Source organism: Sturnus vulgaris, chromosome 7, assembly GCF_052056855.1.
Source record: "Sturnus vulgaris isolate bStuVul1 chromosome 7, bStuVul1.hap1, whole genome shotgun sequence".
Taxonomy (NCBI): domain Eukaryota; kingdom Metazoa; phylum Chordata; class Aves; order Passeriformes; family Sturnidae; genus Sturnus; species Sturnus vulgaris.
The window spans coordinates 34215091-34232351 of NC_142249.1; the positions used below are offsets into that span (position 1 = coordinate 34215091).

The 17261-nt window shown below is 37.6% G+C and overlaps 1 protein-coding gene across 3 annotated transcripts in view; it reads right to left on the bottom strand.

The window, feature by feature from the left end:
• Positions 1–17261, bottom strand: part of DPP10 (dipeptidyl peptidase like 10) — a 428896-nt gene that overhangs the window by 177623 nt on the left and 234012 nt on the right. For all 3 annotated transcript variants that reach the window (XM_014870838.2, XM_088168348.1, XM_088168347.1), the window contains exons 2-3: positions 13757–13871; positions 5281–5376 (exon numbers count right to left, since the gene is read on the bottom strand). In XM_014870838.2, coding sequence (XP_014726324.2) covers positions 5281–5376; positions 13757–13871 — 211 coding nt within the window. The remainder of the gene's footprint in view (positions 1–5280; positions 5377–13756; positions 13872–17261) is intronic.

Consider the following 17261-nt stretch of genomic DNA (forward strand, 5'->3'; position numbering starts at 1 on the left):
TGGAATCTGCGTGCTGTGCTTCTCAAACTACTTCCATTTTTATCATGAATAATTTTAAAGCAATTTCAACCACCTTCATGCCAGTTTCCCAGCCCACTTTTTATTTTATTTTTCAGGATAGACAAGAGGCAACAGGCACCCAAGGGAAGCACCAGCTCCAGCAAAAGCCACTGTCTACACATTTCACTCCCCAGGTGACAAAAGCAATATACAGCATGAGAAACGTGCCAGGGACAACCACAGGTAAAATTATGGGCAGACACTCTCTCAGTTGCTCTTTAAGGAAAGCAAACATGTTATGAGAAGCTGAAGTAATACTTCTTCAGCCAGGTAATATCTTTCCATGTTAACTGGAACACACAGTCTACAAAACATGACAGCGAAACCACTGGTCAACTGTAAAGTAAAAATGCTTTAAAATTATTTCTCCTTTTTTTTTTTTTCTTCGTTTGAGAGACTGTACTGAACAAAATAAACTTTTGCCAAATAAATTTGAAGAGAGCAGAGGGATTTCCTCCCTAAACCAGTCCTGTGGTTTCTCTGATTTCAAAAGGCATGTCATCACCCATTCTCTTTTTTCCTCACTGCATGAAAATACAGATAGTCACATCAAAATTGGCAATTATTCAGCAAATGAAAGTTTCTACTGAGGCTAATACAGGAAATCTGGGAACACCATAAAAACCCCAAAATAAAACAAGTAAATACAGTTCATGCAAGGGCTTGAGTTAAAAAAACAAACAAACAAAAACAACCTAAAAACAAAACCAAAACAAATTAAAACAAAACAAACAAACAAAAAAAAAAACTGGAGTGAAACTATTTCTGAGTGATGGAGTGGTTTCTTATCTCCAAAAGATGAAACACATTAAAACTGTAAAAGAGGAAGAAACAACAATAAAAAAATGTTTAAACATCTTTGCCTTGAAAATATATGTGCATGAAAAAATTATTTGCTTTGAAAATTAAATCTGAACAGAGTGTGCCTACTGAGACTTCTGGCACAACCTTGGATTTTCTGGTGGACAAAGTGATAAACCTAATTCCAAACCAGGGGTTTATAACAAGAGAATGAGGTGCAAACATTGGCTTCCTCCAGAAAGCTCTCACTGGAATGCTGCATTCATATTTGGGCTGCTTGGGTACAGAAAGGAATTCTGCCTGCTACCCCCCTGAAATGTCACTGCAAGCCCTTCCTCCCCTGCTGGCACACACACACACACACACACGAAAACACAAAAAAACCACAGAAAAACACATGCTCAGGGGATTTGCTGAGCTTCAGCATGAGACAGGATTCCAGGTACATCATTCAGACTGCAGCTCCTTCTGCAACACTTTATTAAAATATATGTAAATACTGTCATTGTGCTGACTATACACCCATCTGCCAGAGTACCAAGGAGCCAGTGCACTCTATCATATAGAGGAAAGACTGGCAAAGAATGTCTGAAATGAAAAAAAGTGCAAGCAACTTGTATATTCACAGAGGAATAAACACAAATATTCTGAATTTTATTGTCATTAACAGCTATAGTCCCTGAAACGAGAGATGCAAGTAGAGACCTCAGTAACACAATGCAAATCTGTTGAGTCCTCAGTATCTCCCAGAGTGCAGCATACCTATTTCTGAGTAACTTAAGAGAAATTGGGACAGCATCCTGAAAAAATTCTTCACTCTGCACCAATGAGCTGTCAGGCTCAACTACTTCCATTATTCACTGGCAGCATTTTAGATTCTTATTTCCTATTAGAAAACCTTAAGATCAATAATGTTAAAGTAAGATGTTTTCTCATTTAAGGTCTCCAAAACTATGCCAGACAACTGGAATGCCTTCTGAAATTAAAAACTTTTCCAGCTAACAGGGATTGGACTGGTTAATAGTTGTGTGTACTCTCCACCATGTCCTTTTTCAGCCAAAGTGATCAGATTTATAACAGACCAGCTTAGTACACTAAGTTATTTTCAACAAAATTACTAGCTATCATCCCTATTTTCTTACCCTTTCCTTTGTAAATTCTTTCAAAGAAAGAAAAAAAAAGTCAGGTTTAAAAAAAACATATATTGCCTTTGAAATAAACCAAAATAGAAAGACAAAAAAGGAAGGGAAGAAGAAATCTGGGTATCTGCACAGGTACATCTTTACATATTATATAAAATGGGAATATATTTTGTCACTTTCAAGACTGGCTCATAGCATTTCTTTTATTTTCTTCAGCAACATCTGATTATCTCAGATAAAGACCAGCATCTCCTCTCCAACTTTAAACATTTGCATAATTATTCACTTTGGTGGCAAAAAATTGTGGACTCAGTTTCAAGCAGAAAAGGAAATGGACTGTAAAAACTTCTGCATTTAAGGACTTCTCTTATTAAAGAGCACTCTAGAAATAGCTACGTGAGGATGGATTTTGTAGTGAAGGAGCTTTCAAACAAGGAAGAAATAATGCACTTGGAAGATAATGTCAGAGAAATTCAAAGATCAGTAGCAAAAGTTTAATTAAAGGGCAGCTGCTAAATACCAGGCCTCACCTACAGACACAGTGATTCATCCACCACTTGAAATCCTTAAAACTTTCTTTTTGTTTTTCTACAAAGCCTGCTCCAGTTCCTGAAGGTGCTGCTTACAGCAGTGTCTATCTTCAATCTCTATTCCCACCCTTTCCCAGGAGGTAGGGACGATAAAACTTCCAGATGGATACAAATTATGCTATTCCAAGAGGAGCAAAAGGCAGTAAGTAGCTATTTATTTTCTGCTAAAATCATCCAGCACAGAGTTCACTTACCCTGCCAATACCCAGAGTGCCAAATGCTCCCCTCCAGCTGCACAGTAATGAATCTGAAGTTATAGATTTCATTTTCTATGCATTTAATACCGTCACTGCAATGCCACGGGGCCAGGAAATAAATATAGAGGCCGGAAGGAGAAATGCTGCTTTGCAGGATGATTCCTTCGTTTTTTTTATTGTCCAAGATATTGCATATCATTAACTATACTGGCTATTTTCAAAGAAAGTGTAAAAAAAAAAATACCAAACCTATATATTTTTTCCTGTGTTTATGAAAAACACCAAACAATTCAAAAATCCTTAATTACCCCCAATTTTCTTTATTTCTCATACACACACATGCGCTAATAAACAAAATGTCATTTCTTTCCTCCTTTTTTTTTTTTTGTACTATTGGACTTTATTGTTTCTTTGGCCAATAAACTCAGGAGAACACTAACTGCAAGCTTAGAACTTTTCAAACGGACTCAGAAAACCATCACTGCAGAAAAACTGGATATTAGTACAAATATACTGATAATAAAATACAGGGCCTTTCTCTAAAATATAGCATTTCTAATTCTGTTTTCAAGAGATAGAAAAGTTCACACCTGTACAATTTCATAGCTTTTAGACTGGATTGTTTACACCATTTTTTTGCATGATACTAATACAAATTATATTTTTTTGCATGATGCTAATAAAATTATATTTCACTGTAGGAGCCTTTTAAGATGTACTTTGAAGATCACAGGAGAAACCTGAATCCAAGCAAGGGTTTACCATTAAATTCTACATTTCTTTTTACCACATCTGGAAAACTCATAAAAGAAGCTTTGCTCTTATTACAACCTGTAGAAGACAGTTAAGAAATACAATAAACTACATGTTTTATAGCATCATTGATACTTAATATAACTCCATCCACAGCCTTTTAGTTTTATTGTCCTGGGTTTTGAAATTATTACTATTTTTATGCATAGAATATTATGCACATGTTATGAAGAACTACTAGAATTCTTAGGAGAATAATCTCATGGATTTTTTAAGTATCTAGAGGAATAGATGGAACCAGGATAATGTACTTACCTGCTTTTAGTGACCACTTTAGTTTACAATAATGGGTCTGTGATAACTTTATTTGACAATTAGGAGCAGTGTTTTTCAGATAGGGTGGGGTCAGAGGCAGCTGTTTTGTGAATTTAGCAGAGAATAAAATTGAATTGAAACCCGCCTTATGATTTCATTAGCAAATATTCTTACAGGAAAAGAGTTTTCTGCCAAACACAAGAAGCTGCTCCTCTTGGCAACAAAACTGTTCCAGCTTTACCCAGTATGAATTTTTTTTTGCACTGACTGCAGAGAGGAACCAGTCCAGAGAAGAAACTAAGGGCAACTCAGCACAGAGGTGAGATGTCATTGGAGTAGCTGGGGAAAGGAGGGGCAGGATGCTAAACTGAGCATCCCTTCTCTTAGCCCTAAACTAATGGGTAACAAATAACACCAGAGCAGGTCCTGAAAAAAAAAAAAAAAATAAAAACTGACCATACATTTCTCCTTTTTATGCTTTTGCTTTTAAATGCACTTATCCTTATACAAACTTCATTCTTCAGAATTTCTCATAAAGCAATAATTCAATCACACAGCTACCTACTAAGTAAAGCAGTTCTAGTTACAGTTGAATGCAAGGTTGATAAAACTGAAGCATTATTTCCGTGCAAAGTCATTCTGAATTTACACACACAGCCACCAAACTGCCAGACCCCTGCCTTGCACAGAGCACTCCTTAACAGTTCTGCTGTGCCCAGCTTTGCACAAATCCTGTTGTCATTCCTTTGATCCCATCACCTTCAGTAACACCCAGATTACCCTAATGACACAAACCAGACAGCTGCTACTGCATTATGTGTACATTTCTTACAAACAGAAAAAAAATGATCAGGCATGGCATCAAGAGAAAAGGAAGTCAATGAGTTAAAAAAAAAGAGTTTGAATTTGTTTTCTTTTTTACATTAAAACTGCTTAATGTTGGAGGAATCTGCATGCAATACACAAATCATTTAATAAATTAGAATATTAAATACAGTTGGTAGTTATAAGAAAATGACTATGACTGTAGAAATATATTGAAATATTCAATTCTTTTCTAGATGTGAAGAGAACCAGTTCTCAAATCCCAAAGTTCAGATATTAATAGAGTTGATCTTCTTGTGAATCCATAAACAACATCCAGTTCTTAAACACAATTCCTCATCACTGCTTCCTAGTGAGTCAGGAGCATGAACAGAAAATTTTAGTAGGTTTCTACTAGACAGAGCGTTAAAATTAGAAAGCCACTTCAAAAATTAATGAAAGAGACATGATTCAGAGCAACAAGGAAAACTGGGACACTGGCCAATTTCAAGAGGGTTTGAAATTTTAACTGATTTTTTTTCTCAGTGACTGGATAATATAATTCAATACTTAAAAATTTTACCTAGTTTCAAATTAAGTGAGAGCTTATAAACTTACCATTAATCCATTTGGCTTCTGGATTATGAACTATGAATTCTTTTCTGAAGAGATCTTCCAAGGATAATCTGTTTTCTGATGAATTTGCAAGTTCATCTAAAATAAACACAACAAGATCATTTTAGATAATTATTGAAAGCAATATACTCAGTGTTGTTTGCAAAACACTGGAATTATAGAACCAGAAGTCTTGTGGAAATTGGTAACAATACCTTGCTCTTTTTTTTTTTCCCCCCATAACAAGGAAATGTATAATTTTTGTTTAGTAAAGCTTCAGGAAACAAAGAATTGGTACTTTCTGGACAGGCAAGCTACAGGATTTAGTGTTTGCTTATTTATTATATTGGGACTTTTGTAGCAAAGCTCTTTTTTACCACAGCCCCACACCACAAAAAATTACAAACCAATACCAAAATTTCCTGACAGCCAAAGAATGTTGCCATATTGAGTACCTTACACTGAGAGAAACTAGATTAAAAAAACTCCTGCAAGTAAATTTGGAACCAATTTCACCAATTCAACAATTTAAAATGACGTTTTAAAAAATCTACATGCACTTTTTATAGCCTGTGCTTTCTGTCTAGTGAACAACATAACTTGGCTAAAGGCAAACATGACAGAACCCAGGAATATTGTGACTCTGAACATTAGCCAACACTGCCTTACAAAACAAAACAAAATAAAACCATTTTCCTGCATCTAATATAATCCCCACACTTCAGAAAACTAAAAAAGCAGCTCTCTAAATATGTGTTCTTGTGCTGTAAGCTAAATAAATAAGCAGTGAAGATTCAATAGTGAATAGCTGCACTAACAGTGGTAATGTTGAAACATTGCTATCAAAGCAAAAGTTTTAGTGTTAAAAGACAAACCCACAAAGATTCCCAGCAATAATCACTGGCAGCAGCTTGCACTTCACCTGACTGCTTTAGGCTTTCAGCACAGCAGCTGCCAAAAGCTCTGCTCTTTGCTGCCTGTGCCCTTGCAAAAAGATGCACCTGTGCAATTCCACACAACCAGTCCAATGCCCAGCCAGGTTTTTTAAATAATTTTGTATTATTGGGAAGGTAAATAAATTACTGCACTCTTCTCTATAAGGTTTTCTTTCCTTCTCCAGGAGAGGAACTTCATGTTAGGCAGATTTTTGTCTTTACTGATATTAAAAAGTGCTGTGATGACACACACACACAAAAAGAGTATCTGTCATCACAGCAGTCAAGCAGCAATCTTGTTATCTTTGTGTCAACCCACGATGTTACCAGGACATTTTTAACAAAGAAACCTGCTTTGTAAAGGTCATACCCTGTAATACCTTTTGGATGAAAACGTGACCCTTCGAAGAGAAAAAAGTCAATCAATAGTTTTGTCATTGGTCTCTATTCAGCCAAATTTCTCAGTTAGAGGGCCAGCTGAAAGCTCACTGGAATCGACAGCAATATGATATTTTCACCTTTAAATGTCAGCACTGCCTGCTGCTGTGCCTTCAGCTGGTGTTAATGAGGTGCATCCTTGGTGTAGTGAAGGGAAACTCCCTTCTAGTGCACATCATGAATTCACAATGGACACGAGGCCATGCCAGCTGCTCACACCCCAGCCCTGCTGCATTTTGCATTTTGAATTTTGCATTTTGCATGTTGCTCCCTCCCAGGTGGCAGTAGGGCTCTGGGAAGCACTCACCCACTGTAATCAACTCTTGTTGTACTTCATGTCTTGTAAGCCCAAGCATGCAGAGTTTCCAAATCCTCTCTCATAGGACAAACACTCTAATCCTTAAATAAGCTTTTTTGCCCTCTTCCTACCTTCCAGGAATCAAAATAGTCAGTTTAGGTTTGTTTTTTCTTCATCTGACAGTCCAGCATGGGACACAATATACCACTTGCAGTCTTACTGGAGCTTTACAGCAGAGCAACATTATCTCTCTTGATTTATACCTAATCCCTCTGTTTACACATCATGGGACCTTGTTAGCTCTTGCTCCTGCCACACACTGCGTTTTCATCTTCAAAGTAAGCACATGTTGTTATGTGTGCTCTATTCAGCTCCACAAATACATTCCTGTGTCTTCAAAACACTGCTTCTGACTTAGCAGCATCAAACACTGGGCTCTTCACATGCCCATTATCCCCTTTCCCCACACCCTCGTTGACAGCCTACCCGACAAGCTGTTTTCCATCACCTATTTGGATTCAACATAGCCTGGTCCTGATGCTGTTTATAATTCCAAAAGTGTTTCCCTTCTAACCTTACCTTTTTCTACTTATTGTGACCCTTTATTTCCTGCCAGTTTGCCAACTAGCAATCAAGCTCACACAAGCTGTTATGTTGTCAAAGACTGCCTTACCTATGACAGATTTTTTTTTTCAACTGCTTAAATAAAAATCACTAAAACAATACATCAGCTGAGTACAGAGCCTATTAGAGAAGAAAGGAACACCAGCTCTGCTCTCTGTTTTCTATCATATCCCTGGCAAGAAATCTCAATATAAATTGGTTTTTAAGTTTTAAATTACGATTAACATTTGTAAACTGAAAAAAAATTGGCATCTTCAAGTGATTTTACTAGATCTTTCAGAAGTAATTTTTTTTTTCTAATGCTGAGCTTTAACCTAAACAGAGCCACGTTTGTAACCCTTAACTCTACCTTTGCCCTCTGGCAATACCTCAGATGCCCAGTTTATCTGTAACAGCAAGAATTACACACCATGGGAACCCTCAAATCAGTAGTGGGTTCATCTTTATTGAGCACAGGCACAGATTAGTGGTACCCACCATGTTCGTACTCAGAGGAAGGGCAGAACAGGAGCGGGTGGCCCCTGTGTCAGGGACCAGCTGGAATGCACAGAGCCACACCTGAGGATGGATGAGGAGCTGACCTGATGGGTCAGGATTAAAGGGGGGACAGGGACAGGTGACACTGCAGTTACCTAGGGGGCTACAGGCCACCCAAGCTGGACGACCAAAGGGAGTGTCCTCACATCCACAAGCCCTGGTCCTCGTGGGTGACTTCAACCACCCCAATACCTCTTGGAGGGACAGCACAGAGGGGCATAACCAACCCAGAAGGTTCCTGGAATGCATTGTTGGTAACTCCTCTCTAAGGGACAAGGACATGGAACTGTTAGAGCAGGTCCAGAGGAGGCCACAGAGATGCTCAGGGGGCTGCAGCATCTCTGCTATGGGGGAGATTTCAGCCTGGAGAAGAAAAGGCTCCAGCCAGACCTTAGGGCACCTTCCAACACCTAAGGGGGCTCCAAGAGAGCTGGAGAAGGACTTTTGGACTGCCATGGAATGCCAGGACAAGGGGAAATTGCTTTAAACTGAAAGAGTGCAGGTTCAGATTGGGTGCCAGGAAGAAATTCTTGCCAGTGAGGCTGGTGAGACCCTGGCACAGGGTGCCCAGAGAAGCTGTGGCTGCCCCATCCCTGGAAGTGCTCCAAACCCGGACAGGGCTTGGAGCCACCTGGGATAGTGGAAAGTGTCCCTGCCCATGGCAGGGAGGATAGAATATGATTATCTTTAAGGTCCCTTCCAACCCAAACTAAACTTTGATTCTAGGATGTACTTCTTTTATTTTCAAGACCTCCTCTTACTGCTTTGCATCTATTACATTACAAAATAGTCTACTATCGCTTTTCCATTTCAAATTTTATTGAATTATTCCTTGGAGTGATATTTCCAATGTTCTGAGGCTATCTACCACAGATTTCTGTGTTTCAGTCTGAAATTATATACATATATATTTATGTATACCAAATGACACAGATTACCGAAAAAAAACAAACAAAATCAAATGCTAAAGACTAAATGACTACTTTTTAACTGTACATCCAATTAAAAACAGTTCAAATACTGACATATATTAATTCAAAGTGACAAACCTGTGTGTGCTTACTAAACTAGAAGACTCCAAAACTTGAATTTAATGGCCTTGTTACTTTTCACGAGTTTTTAGGATATTATTTTTGCAGGTTAAATGTAGTCTAAGCACCTCATAAAATTTGCCTTCTAACTTAGCAAATAAAACTAATAATTATGCACTGTAGTATGTCATTAACTGAAGCTCCCTACTGACTTTCCTGTGGAAAAAAAAAAAAAAATTACACTAGAAATTAGGATAAAGGCTTGATGTTAAATGCCATCTGAAAAGTGGAAAAACACCACTAGTAAACTGTATGCAAGCTAGCAGGTGCAAGTGGGAATTTGCATAGCTCACTTTGTGTTATCATGGCAAAGGAAGGAAACTTGCCAGAAAATAGTTGGATATCAAAACCTGCCTGCCAATTTACAGAAGTTACAGGGAGTCTATAGAGAATTGAACAGAAACCTGAATCTTCTTGAAGTGAATATCCACATCACAAAAAAAAAAAAAAATTTGAAAAAAATTGAAAAAAATTTTAGAATGCTTTCATTTCTTCTTTTAAAAGTAGTATTAGAGAGGCTCTGGAGAGGTTGGTCCTAACCCTGAACAGTTTATCTACTGGACACAATCCAAACTGATTCTCTTCCTAGAGCTTGATTTCACTCAACTCTTTCCACAAAAAACATTTTCTGACCGTTTGTCTGACCTAAATGTTCTCTCAAATAATTTTTCTGGAAAGGTGTCCTTTTTTTCCCCATCATGTGTGAGTTTTCCTCGAGTCTATGATTAGAGGTAGGTGCCACTTTGCCCAAGAGAAAGTGCACATATCAGCAGGCATGGTTTAAATGCCAACATCAATAGCTCAGCAAGGGAGTCCTAGAAAAAGCATTTGAATCTTCCACACCTTCAGAAACTGTACGTGAACATGAAGGTAGAACTACTGTCAGTCCAAGAGGAAAAAACAGCTTTAAGTGTTGTGGCAAAACACCTGTCCAGAGGAGGCCAAATCCATACAACTCTTAGGCTGTTCTTAAGTGGTTTTTCATATAAAAGCTTTCAGCTGCTAATACCTTCAATTGAAAATTTTTCAATTTTGAAATACAGATCAACAGTGGTTGATCAGACAGGTCTTCACATAATTCCTATAATGTGGAACATACTGTCATGATGTAAAGCAGGAACAAGTTGATTCAAAGGCAGGAATATCTAAATATATCTAATATATATATATATGATATTTAGAAATCTGGTATCTAAAAATCTACCTATTACTATTTCAGTATGTGCAGGTGCGAGATGAAACCTCAAAAACAGGAAATGGAATAAAAGCAGCAGTAGAAAAGTGCCTGTGTTATATTTATACTGACATACAAACCAAATGATGGCATCTCAGGGATAGTCACCTGTGTCTCTGCACTGGCCACTCAATCCCAGTATAGAGATACATTTATTTCCCAAGGTATTTTCTTTTGTTTTCTCTTAAATACTTCTCCAGCAATCCACTCCGAATATTAAAAAAAAAAAAATCACTAGATTCATAATGCATTTGCCCCACAGGACAGACAGGCTCCTGTTCTGAAACTTCCAAGTTTTTCCACTCCAGTCTCCTGCTTTAACAAGGCAAATTTCATTCTTTGGCATCTCTGTGCCCTTTCTTTATCATTGCACTTTTCTAATTTTGAAAAAAACCAGCAGGGATATTTGCCTGCAAGCCTCCCCAAGTATGGAGTAGTGTGGCAATTTCTACTTGCTAGGAGCAATGGGGTTTATTTAAAGTACTCCTTAGTCCAGGGGGGCTCACAGAGAGTTCCTGAGCCCCAATAAGGGCTGAGAGTTCATTCAGACTCTGCCACTAATGCTTTACATCACTGGATGGTTTGTTCTTCCACTTTTCCATCTCTTTGTTGAGAGCACTAAGAGATTTTATAAAGATTCTGAGTATTATCATGAAAAGCAAGATAAAATTATCAGAAATATTGCTAATATTGTTGGTACTATACATTTACTCAAACCACAACCATAATTGTAACACAGAAGTTTCAGATTTGAACAAAAACTAAGATATTAATAGGTCAAAATACACCTCTTATTTCAACTGAGATCTTGCTTAGTATTATATAGTCAAGTCATATTTCATTTAATAAAAGATAATAAAAAAGAAAATTAAGAATTTCCTCTTAGTATTAATATCATTTTTATCTTTAGTGGAAGCTAAAGCCTCTTTGAAGACTTTTGCAAATGAATTGCACTTTCTTTTAAAAACATGCCATCCCATATGGAAGCATCCATCACTTTGTTAAAAGGCAGGAAAGTTGTTGCTCAAAATTTGAGAGAAGTCAAATGACAACTGTTAGTGGACAAAGACCAAAGAGTTTCTTATATTTGGACAAAACAATGTGCAAATAATAGCAGGCAAAAGAGATCATTGCTGTTGTGTTTAGCATATCAGTAAGGACACTTTTGCCTCCAAAAAATACCAGTGAAACAATCAGGCTTCTGAGCAATAACTATCTGAAATTATCATCATTTCCATAAAAAGAAGCAGCATGATGGACAGTGTTTAGGGGAATTTACATGAAATCTAAAAAGCACCCATCCATACAGGCAGAACTAAATAGGGAGAGAACTCTCTGATGCTCAAAATAGTACTAGAAATGAATGCTGAAACATCCCAAGGTAACAAAGGACATTTGCACTGAATATCTTCATCCAGACCTATTATATTTTATGAGAATGATTTTCAAACCCAAACATTTATAATAACAAATCAGCATCAACTTGGAACTGAGCACTTCACAATAGCCAGATGTGAGGGCGTCTCTATTTTTTTCCTCCCCTCAAATACTGGACATCCCAAAGTGATCTTAACACATATCCATGACAAAGCAGCTTCAGCTCTAGTGCTTAGTACCTGCCAGCAGACCAACAGAGTAGCAAAATATCTGCTTCCCAAACATATTTATAATTCATAATAATCAAACAAATTAATAATGAAAGTGAAGGGGGAACAGCAATGATTAGGGCCAAAACAGGGTAAGTACCTATCCTACAATGCACCTCCAAAGCTTTCCATGGTAAGCATTTCCAAACCACAAGAAAGCCCAGTTTTACAGGCCTAGATCCTTCTGGGAGCAGGGTTTTTATTTATATCAAGCCTCACAGTCTCTATGGGATATCTTACAGCATCTGAGCTGACAGAACTAGTTTCCACTTGCATGACTTGAGCTTCAATGCAGGTCCCAGCTTACACAAGTTTTCAACCAAGATTGCTGGATTTTGAAACAGCCTCAGAGATGTTATAATTCACTGAGCTTTTTTAACATATTTTTTTTAAAGTTAACATTCCCCTAGGTTGTTTATTCATTTTCCATGAGTGCCTTAAAAGACTTCAGATTATGTTTTTACATCATTAATAATTCTATATAGATATAAGAGCCACAACTACAAGATATTATTGTAGATTCCAGCAGATATTTGATATTTTACAAGTTTTCAAAACAAAAACTACCTTTCTTGGAAACAAAATCAGTCTTCTGTCTTAAAGTGTACCAGGATATACTACCATGTGCCCTCAAAACCTCTTTTTTATTATTCCCTGAAGAAGGCTCCTATTCACTGAGACTACAGCAGCACAACTTTGCTTTTATTTTTCTCAACATGATCTAAGTGGAAATAAGCAAACAGTCATTTTGGACAGCACCATGCATAAGGAGTAGATATTTATACAAAACAGAGGAAGCAGACTATCCATAGTATTCCTCCATACTCTTTCCAGCTGCCTCATCCCCTCTGGCAAGCAAAGCTTTCTGGTCCTTTTCCATCCAGCCTCACCACCTTCCTTTAAAGCAGCAGCACTGCTGCTGTGCTTGCCCATGCACAGACTCAGCCTGCTTCCCTCGGTGATTTCATTAAATCAGGTGGCCAAGCAGCCTGGAACCATTGTTTAACTAAAAAGAACTTCAGTAACTTTCTGCTTTAAACAAACTGAGCACTTGAATGGCAGAATATCTGCAGACCAAAATTACTATCCAGGCATGCCATACAAATCAGGTACTTTACACTCTAACTTCAAAACTGGCAAAAGGATTCAAAGATTTTATTCTTTTTCTTTTAAAGCTTGGACAGTGTTTTCTGGTTTTGTCCTTCTTTCCCTCTCCTTTTTTTTTTATTTCTATGACTGAACCATTACTTTCCCCTCTTTGTTTCTGAAGGAAAGAAAAGGGAAGAATTTTGTGCATGTACACATGGAAGATCCACGTTTGTGATTCAGAGAGAAGTTGCATTCTCGGAATCAGTTTTCCTTGGCATACAAGTTTCTCTTAGCTCATCTGTGAATATGAAATTACACCAAAAACCAACAAGAAACCCTTGAAGCGAGCTCACAAGGATTGCTGTAGCCCCTTCAAGGCTGACACACTCCTAAGGACCTATTGCCAACCCTAAACATTTCTGCTCTGCAAGACCTCCAGCAGCTCCCGAGTCCCTACAGGCACCAAATTTACAATAGCCACAAGTTAAAAACTCTTAAAGGCAAGAGACACTTTAACATTCATTGCTTCTGATGACTGCATTATGAACCATACACCTTTAATAAGATAAAATAAAGAAGTAGGTTACCTGGGGTTAAAAGAATGACTGACATAGTGATGAGTGAACAAACAACTAGAATCACCAGCAGCGCAATAGCAATTCCCTTCCAGTTCCTCTGCGGAGGGCTGTTACTTCCAAGTTCCTACAGGAATGGAAAAAAATGAAATAAAAGGGAAAGACCACGTTTCATAAACATACATTTCCAGAACTATTAGTGATAGGAAAGTTGCTCTGTGCACGCTCATAATCGCAGCACGGGAGGTGATCACGATCCCTCCCTTCTCCACAGCCACCCAAAGGTGTGCAACTCTCATGCTTTTTTAATAGGTATCTTTTTTTTTTTTAATATATATATGCAATTTTATACCCCTATGAGACAATCAAATGATCTTATGCAAGCTGTCCAAAATACAACTGGTGTTAAAATGTCCTGAACATAAACTTCAGGACAATATCAACCAGCAGTTTATAAGATAATTACAGAAATGAAATGTAGCAATTTACTGTAATTCCACCTAACATGGTATGGACCATAAAGGTTTAAATACACATCCTTTTTAATGCACACTATTAAACTTATTTGTAATAGAAAGCATTAGCAAAACTGCCTGGGGCTGCAAGTATTCCATCTGAAGCTACAAGCTCTTTTTCTCTATGCAGTAGATCAACTGTAAACTGCTCCCCTATTAGTTATAAAAAAAACAAGAGTAGCTTATAACAAATGTTAAATGAATGCTTCTGTAACTACCAGTGCACTTAGGCTTACATCCTCTGTGGTTACACGTTTAACTCCTGCCAGGCACCTTGTACATTTTTTCAATAACAGCAATGCATTGCCCACATGCATGCACAGTTTGAGACCAACCAGCACATAAACACCCAACAACACAAGGACAAAACTAGTACAACTGTTTCTTACAACCTCAGCCTTCCCTCACAGAAAACAGTATTTTTTCTACCTAGATTTGGCAAGCAGAAATGTTTCTCTGGCACAATTACATGTGCCTTTAGTATCTCAAAATTAAATGCTATGGTAAGATTGCAAAAAAAAAAAACAAAAAACCAAAAAACAAACAAACAAAAACAAAAAAAAAAAAACAAAACTAACAAAAAAAACCCAAAACAACAAACAAAAAACAAAAAATCAACCCCCCCCCCCCAAAAAAAACCAAAACCAACCAAACAAAAAAACAAAACAAAAACAACCCTGCTATGTTTTATATGTTTTACCAGCTTCCAAAAGCATGGTAACATTTTTTCACATACACACATTATTTCATTGTGCATTTCTGGGTTATAATGAGAGTGAAATGGGTAAGTCTTAAAAGCAAGTGGCAATGTTCTTGTGCCTTTTTGGCTCATGTACACCACTTCAGCATCATACATGATCCAAAGCAGTAATAGTGTCTTTAACTTTTTAATGTTATTTTTTTTAACCCCTTGTTGGTTCATTTCTACCTAAAAAAACTTCTCTCCCTAGTCCTTATTTCCAGAAAATAAAAGGGGAATTTCCCAACACAATTTCTAAGCAGTCCCACAGGGAATTTCACAGCAGTCCTCAGCACATCACAGCTCCCAGCAAGGAATGTCCCCACTTCCCCATCACATCTTCTACCCACTGCACCCATCATCCTGCCCAGCCTGCTGAAATTTCTCATTTTCGAGACTTTTAGCCTCACCAGAGTGGAAGAGCAGCCATCCTGTGTCCTACTCCAGGCTGGTCAGCAGAGGAGCAGCTCCCTCACCTGAGAGGTGCCAGCCTGCCCCTCCACACCCAGAACAACTGAGCCCTTTTATTATCCCAGGAATCCCCTCCTGGGCACTGATACTGACCCCGGCTCAGACAATGGATGATCTTCACCTACAGCACTCAGGGGATAAAAACGGTGTAAGCAGAAACTCCTGGCACCTGTTTCCTTTCTCCACCCACTGCCCCTGATTCCCAACCACTTCCAAGCCTGCCTGCTTCCCTCATTTTCCTTCCTACCTTGTGAAATATTAATTACCACAGCCTGGGTAGCCTTAGACACAGCTCTTCAAGGCCTGCATGACTGTTCCATCACCCTTTTGGTGACCCCCAGGTTATGAGCATCGTGTGGTTCCATCCTCTCTGGCCATGCTGGAATTGCAGGGATCCACAGCTTTTCCACAAAAATACAGAATTTCTGCGTCCTGCAGGAGAACTCAGATCCAAGCTATTATTTTCTCTTAAGTAGAATTATTTTAAAGTGTTAATAGCATAGTCTATGAAACACAAACTTATTCTAAAAATCCCAGTATTAGTCTTATTTAAATGACACCTGACAGTATCCAATTTAAGACAAGAACTAGAAGTTGACAGAATCAAGTGGTGGTGACAGAACTGTAAATTCCCTCAGAGCATCCTGAAACCCTGTTCCAAAGAACTGACTTCAAATGACAGAAGCTGGACAACTTGATGAATGTACCACAGCTTCTAAAAAATGTACCAACCCCTCATTATTCACAAGGTTCTTCTCTGCAGACGTGAATATTGTTCAGTTACTAAAAATAAAGCTTCATATTAAATAGTTCTGCAAATTTGTGCAAGGAGAATATCAAAGAGATGAATCAAGTACTGAGAACACAAAGCTTATTGGTACTCACAGAGAGAAAGAAGAGAGTTTCCAGTTGGCTGAAAATTTGGAGACTGGCATAAAAAGAAGGACTTGTCTCAAATTAAGATATTAGATTTTAATATTTGGATAAAAATTATAAGTTGTATCCAATTATTATATTAGAAATTATTAAAGGTCATGATGATGTTTTGATATTGAGTGACAATATTCTTGGAAGACAACAATCCCGTAAGGCATTAATGATGTCACTGCACACAAACAATATTTGATGAAATATTAGAAAATTACTATAAAAAAGTGAATTCATAGCACAGTCACTATCGAGGGCATTTCCAATTAACTTTTTTGATGCTAACAAATGCAGCTCTTGGACTGTAACCTACAAAGTTTTAAAACAGTGTAAGCTGCAGTTCTTCAACAATAAAATATTTTTAGCCTTGCACTGCTTTTCAAAATGGCCATAAGCAAAAAGCAGTTAAATAGATCTTTGGACTGTGTATCACTGGCAAGGCAGAAGCTGCGATTTCTGAGTTTGACAAGAAGATAGAGGCATTCAAGAGGAAACAACACAGAGAGCCATACAATGAGAAGCTTTTGACACCTTGTAGTTTCCCCATAACTATCTGCTAACTGGGACATAACAACAATGCAGGCACAGATGGAGATTTAAGGATTTAATCTTCTAAATAGGCTCTTTCATTAATGTGGTTTGAAAAAATATCAACTCTTGAATGTGGTGGTTTATGTATAACACTACCTATAATGTTATTATAGATTTTACAGTCTAACTCTAATGAATCAGAAAATGGTTGTGCAAAGAATAATACAACTGCAAGTTTTCTCATTATTTATATTAGCTTTTTCACAAACCATTTAATTGTGTTATTGCCCAAAACAATCCTCAAGTAATACATATTTCTGAATGCAATTTGTGA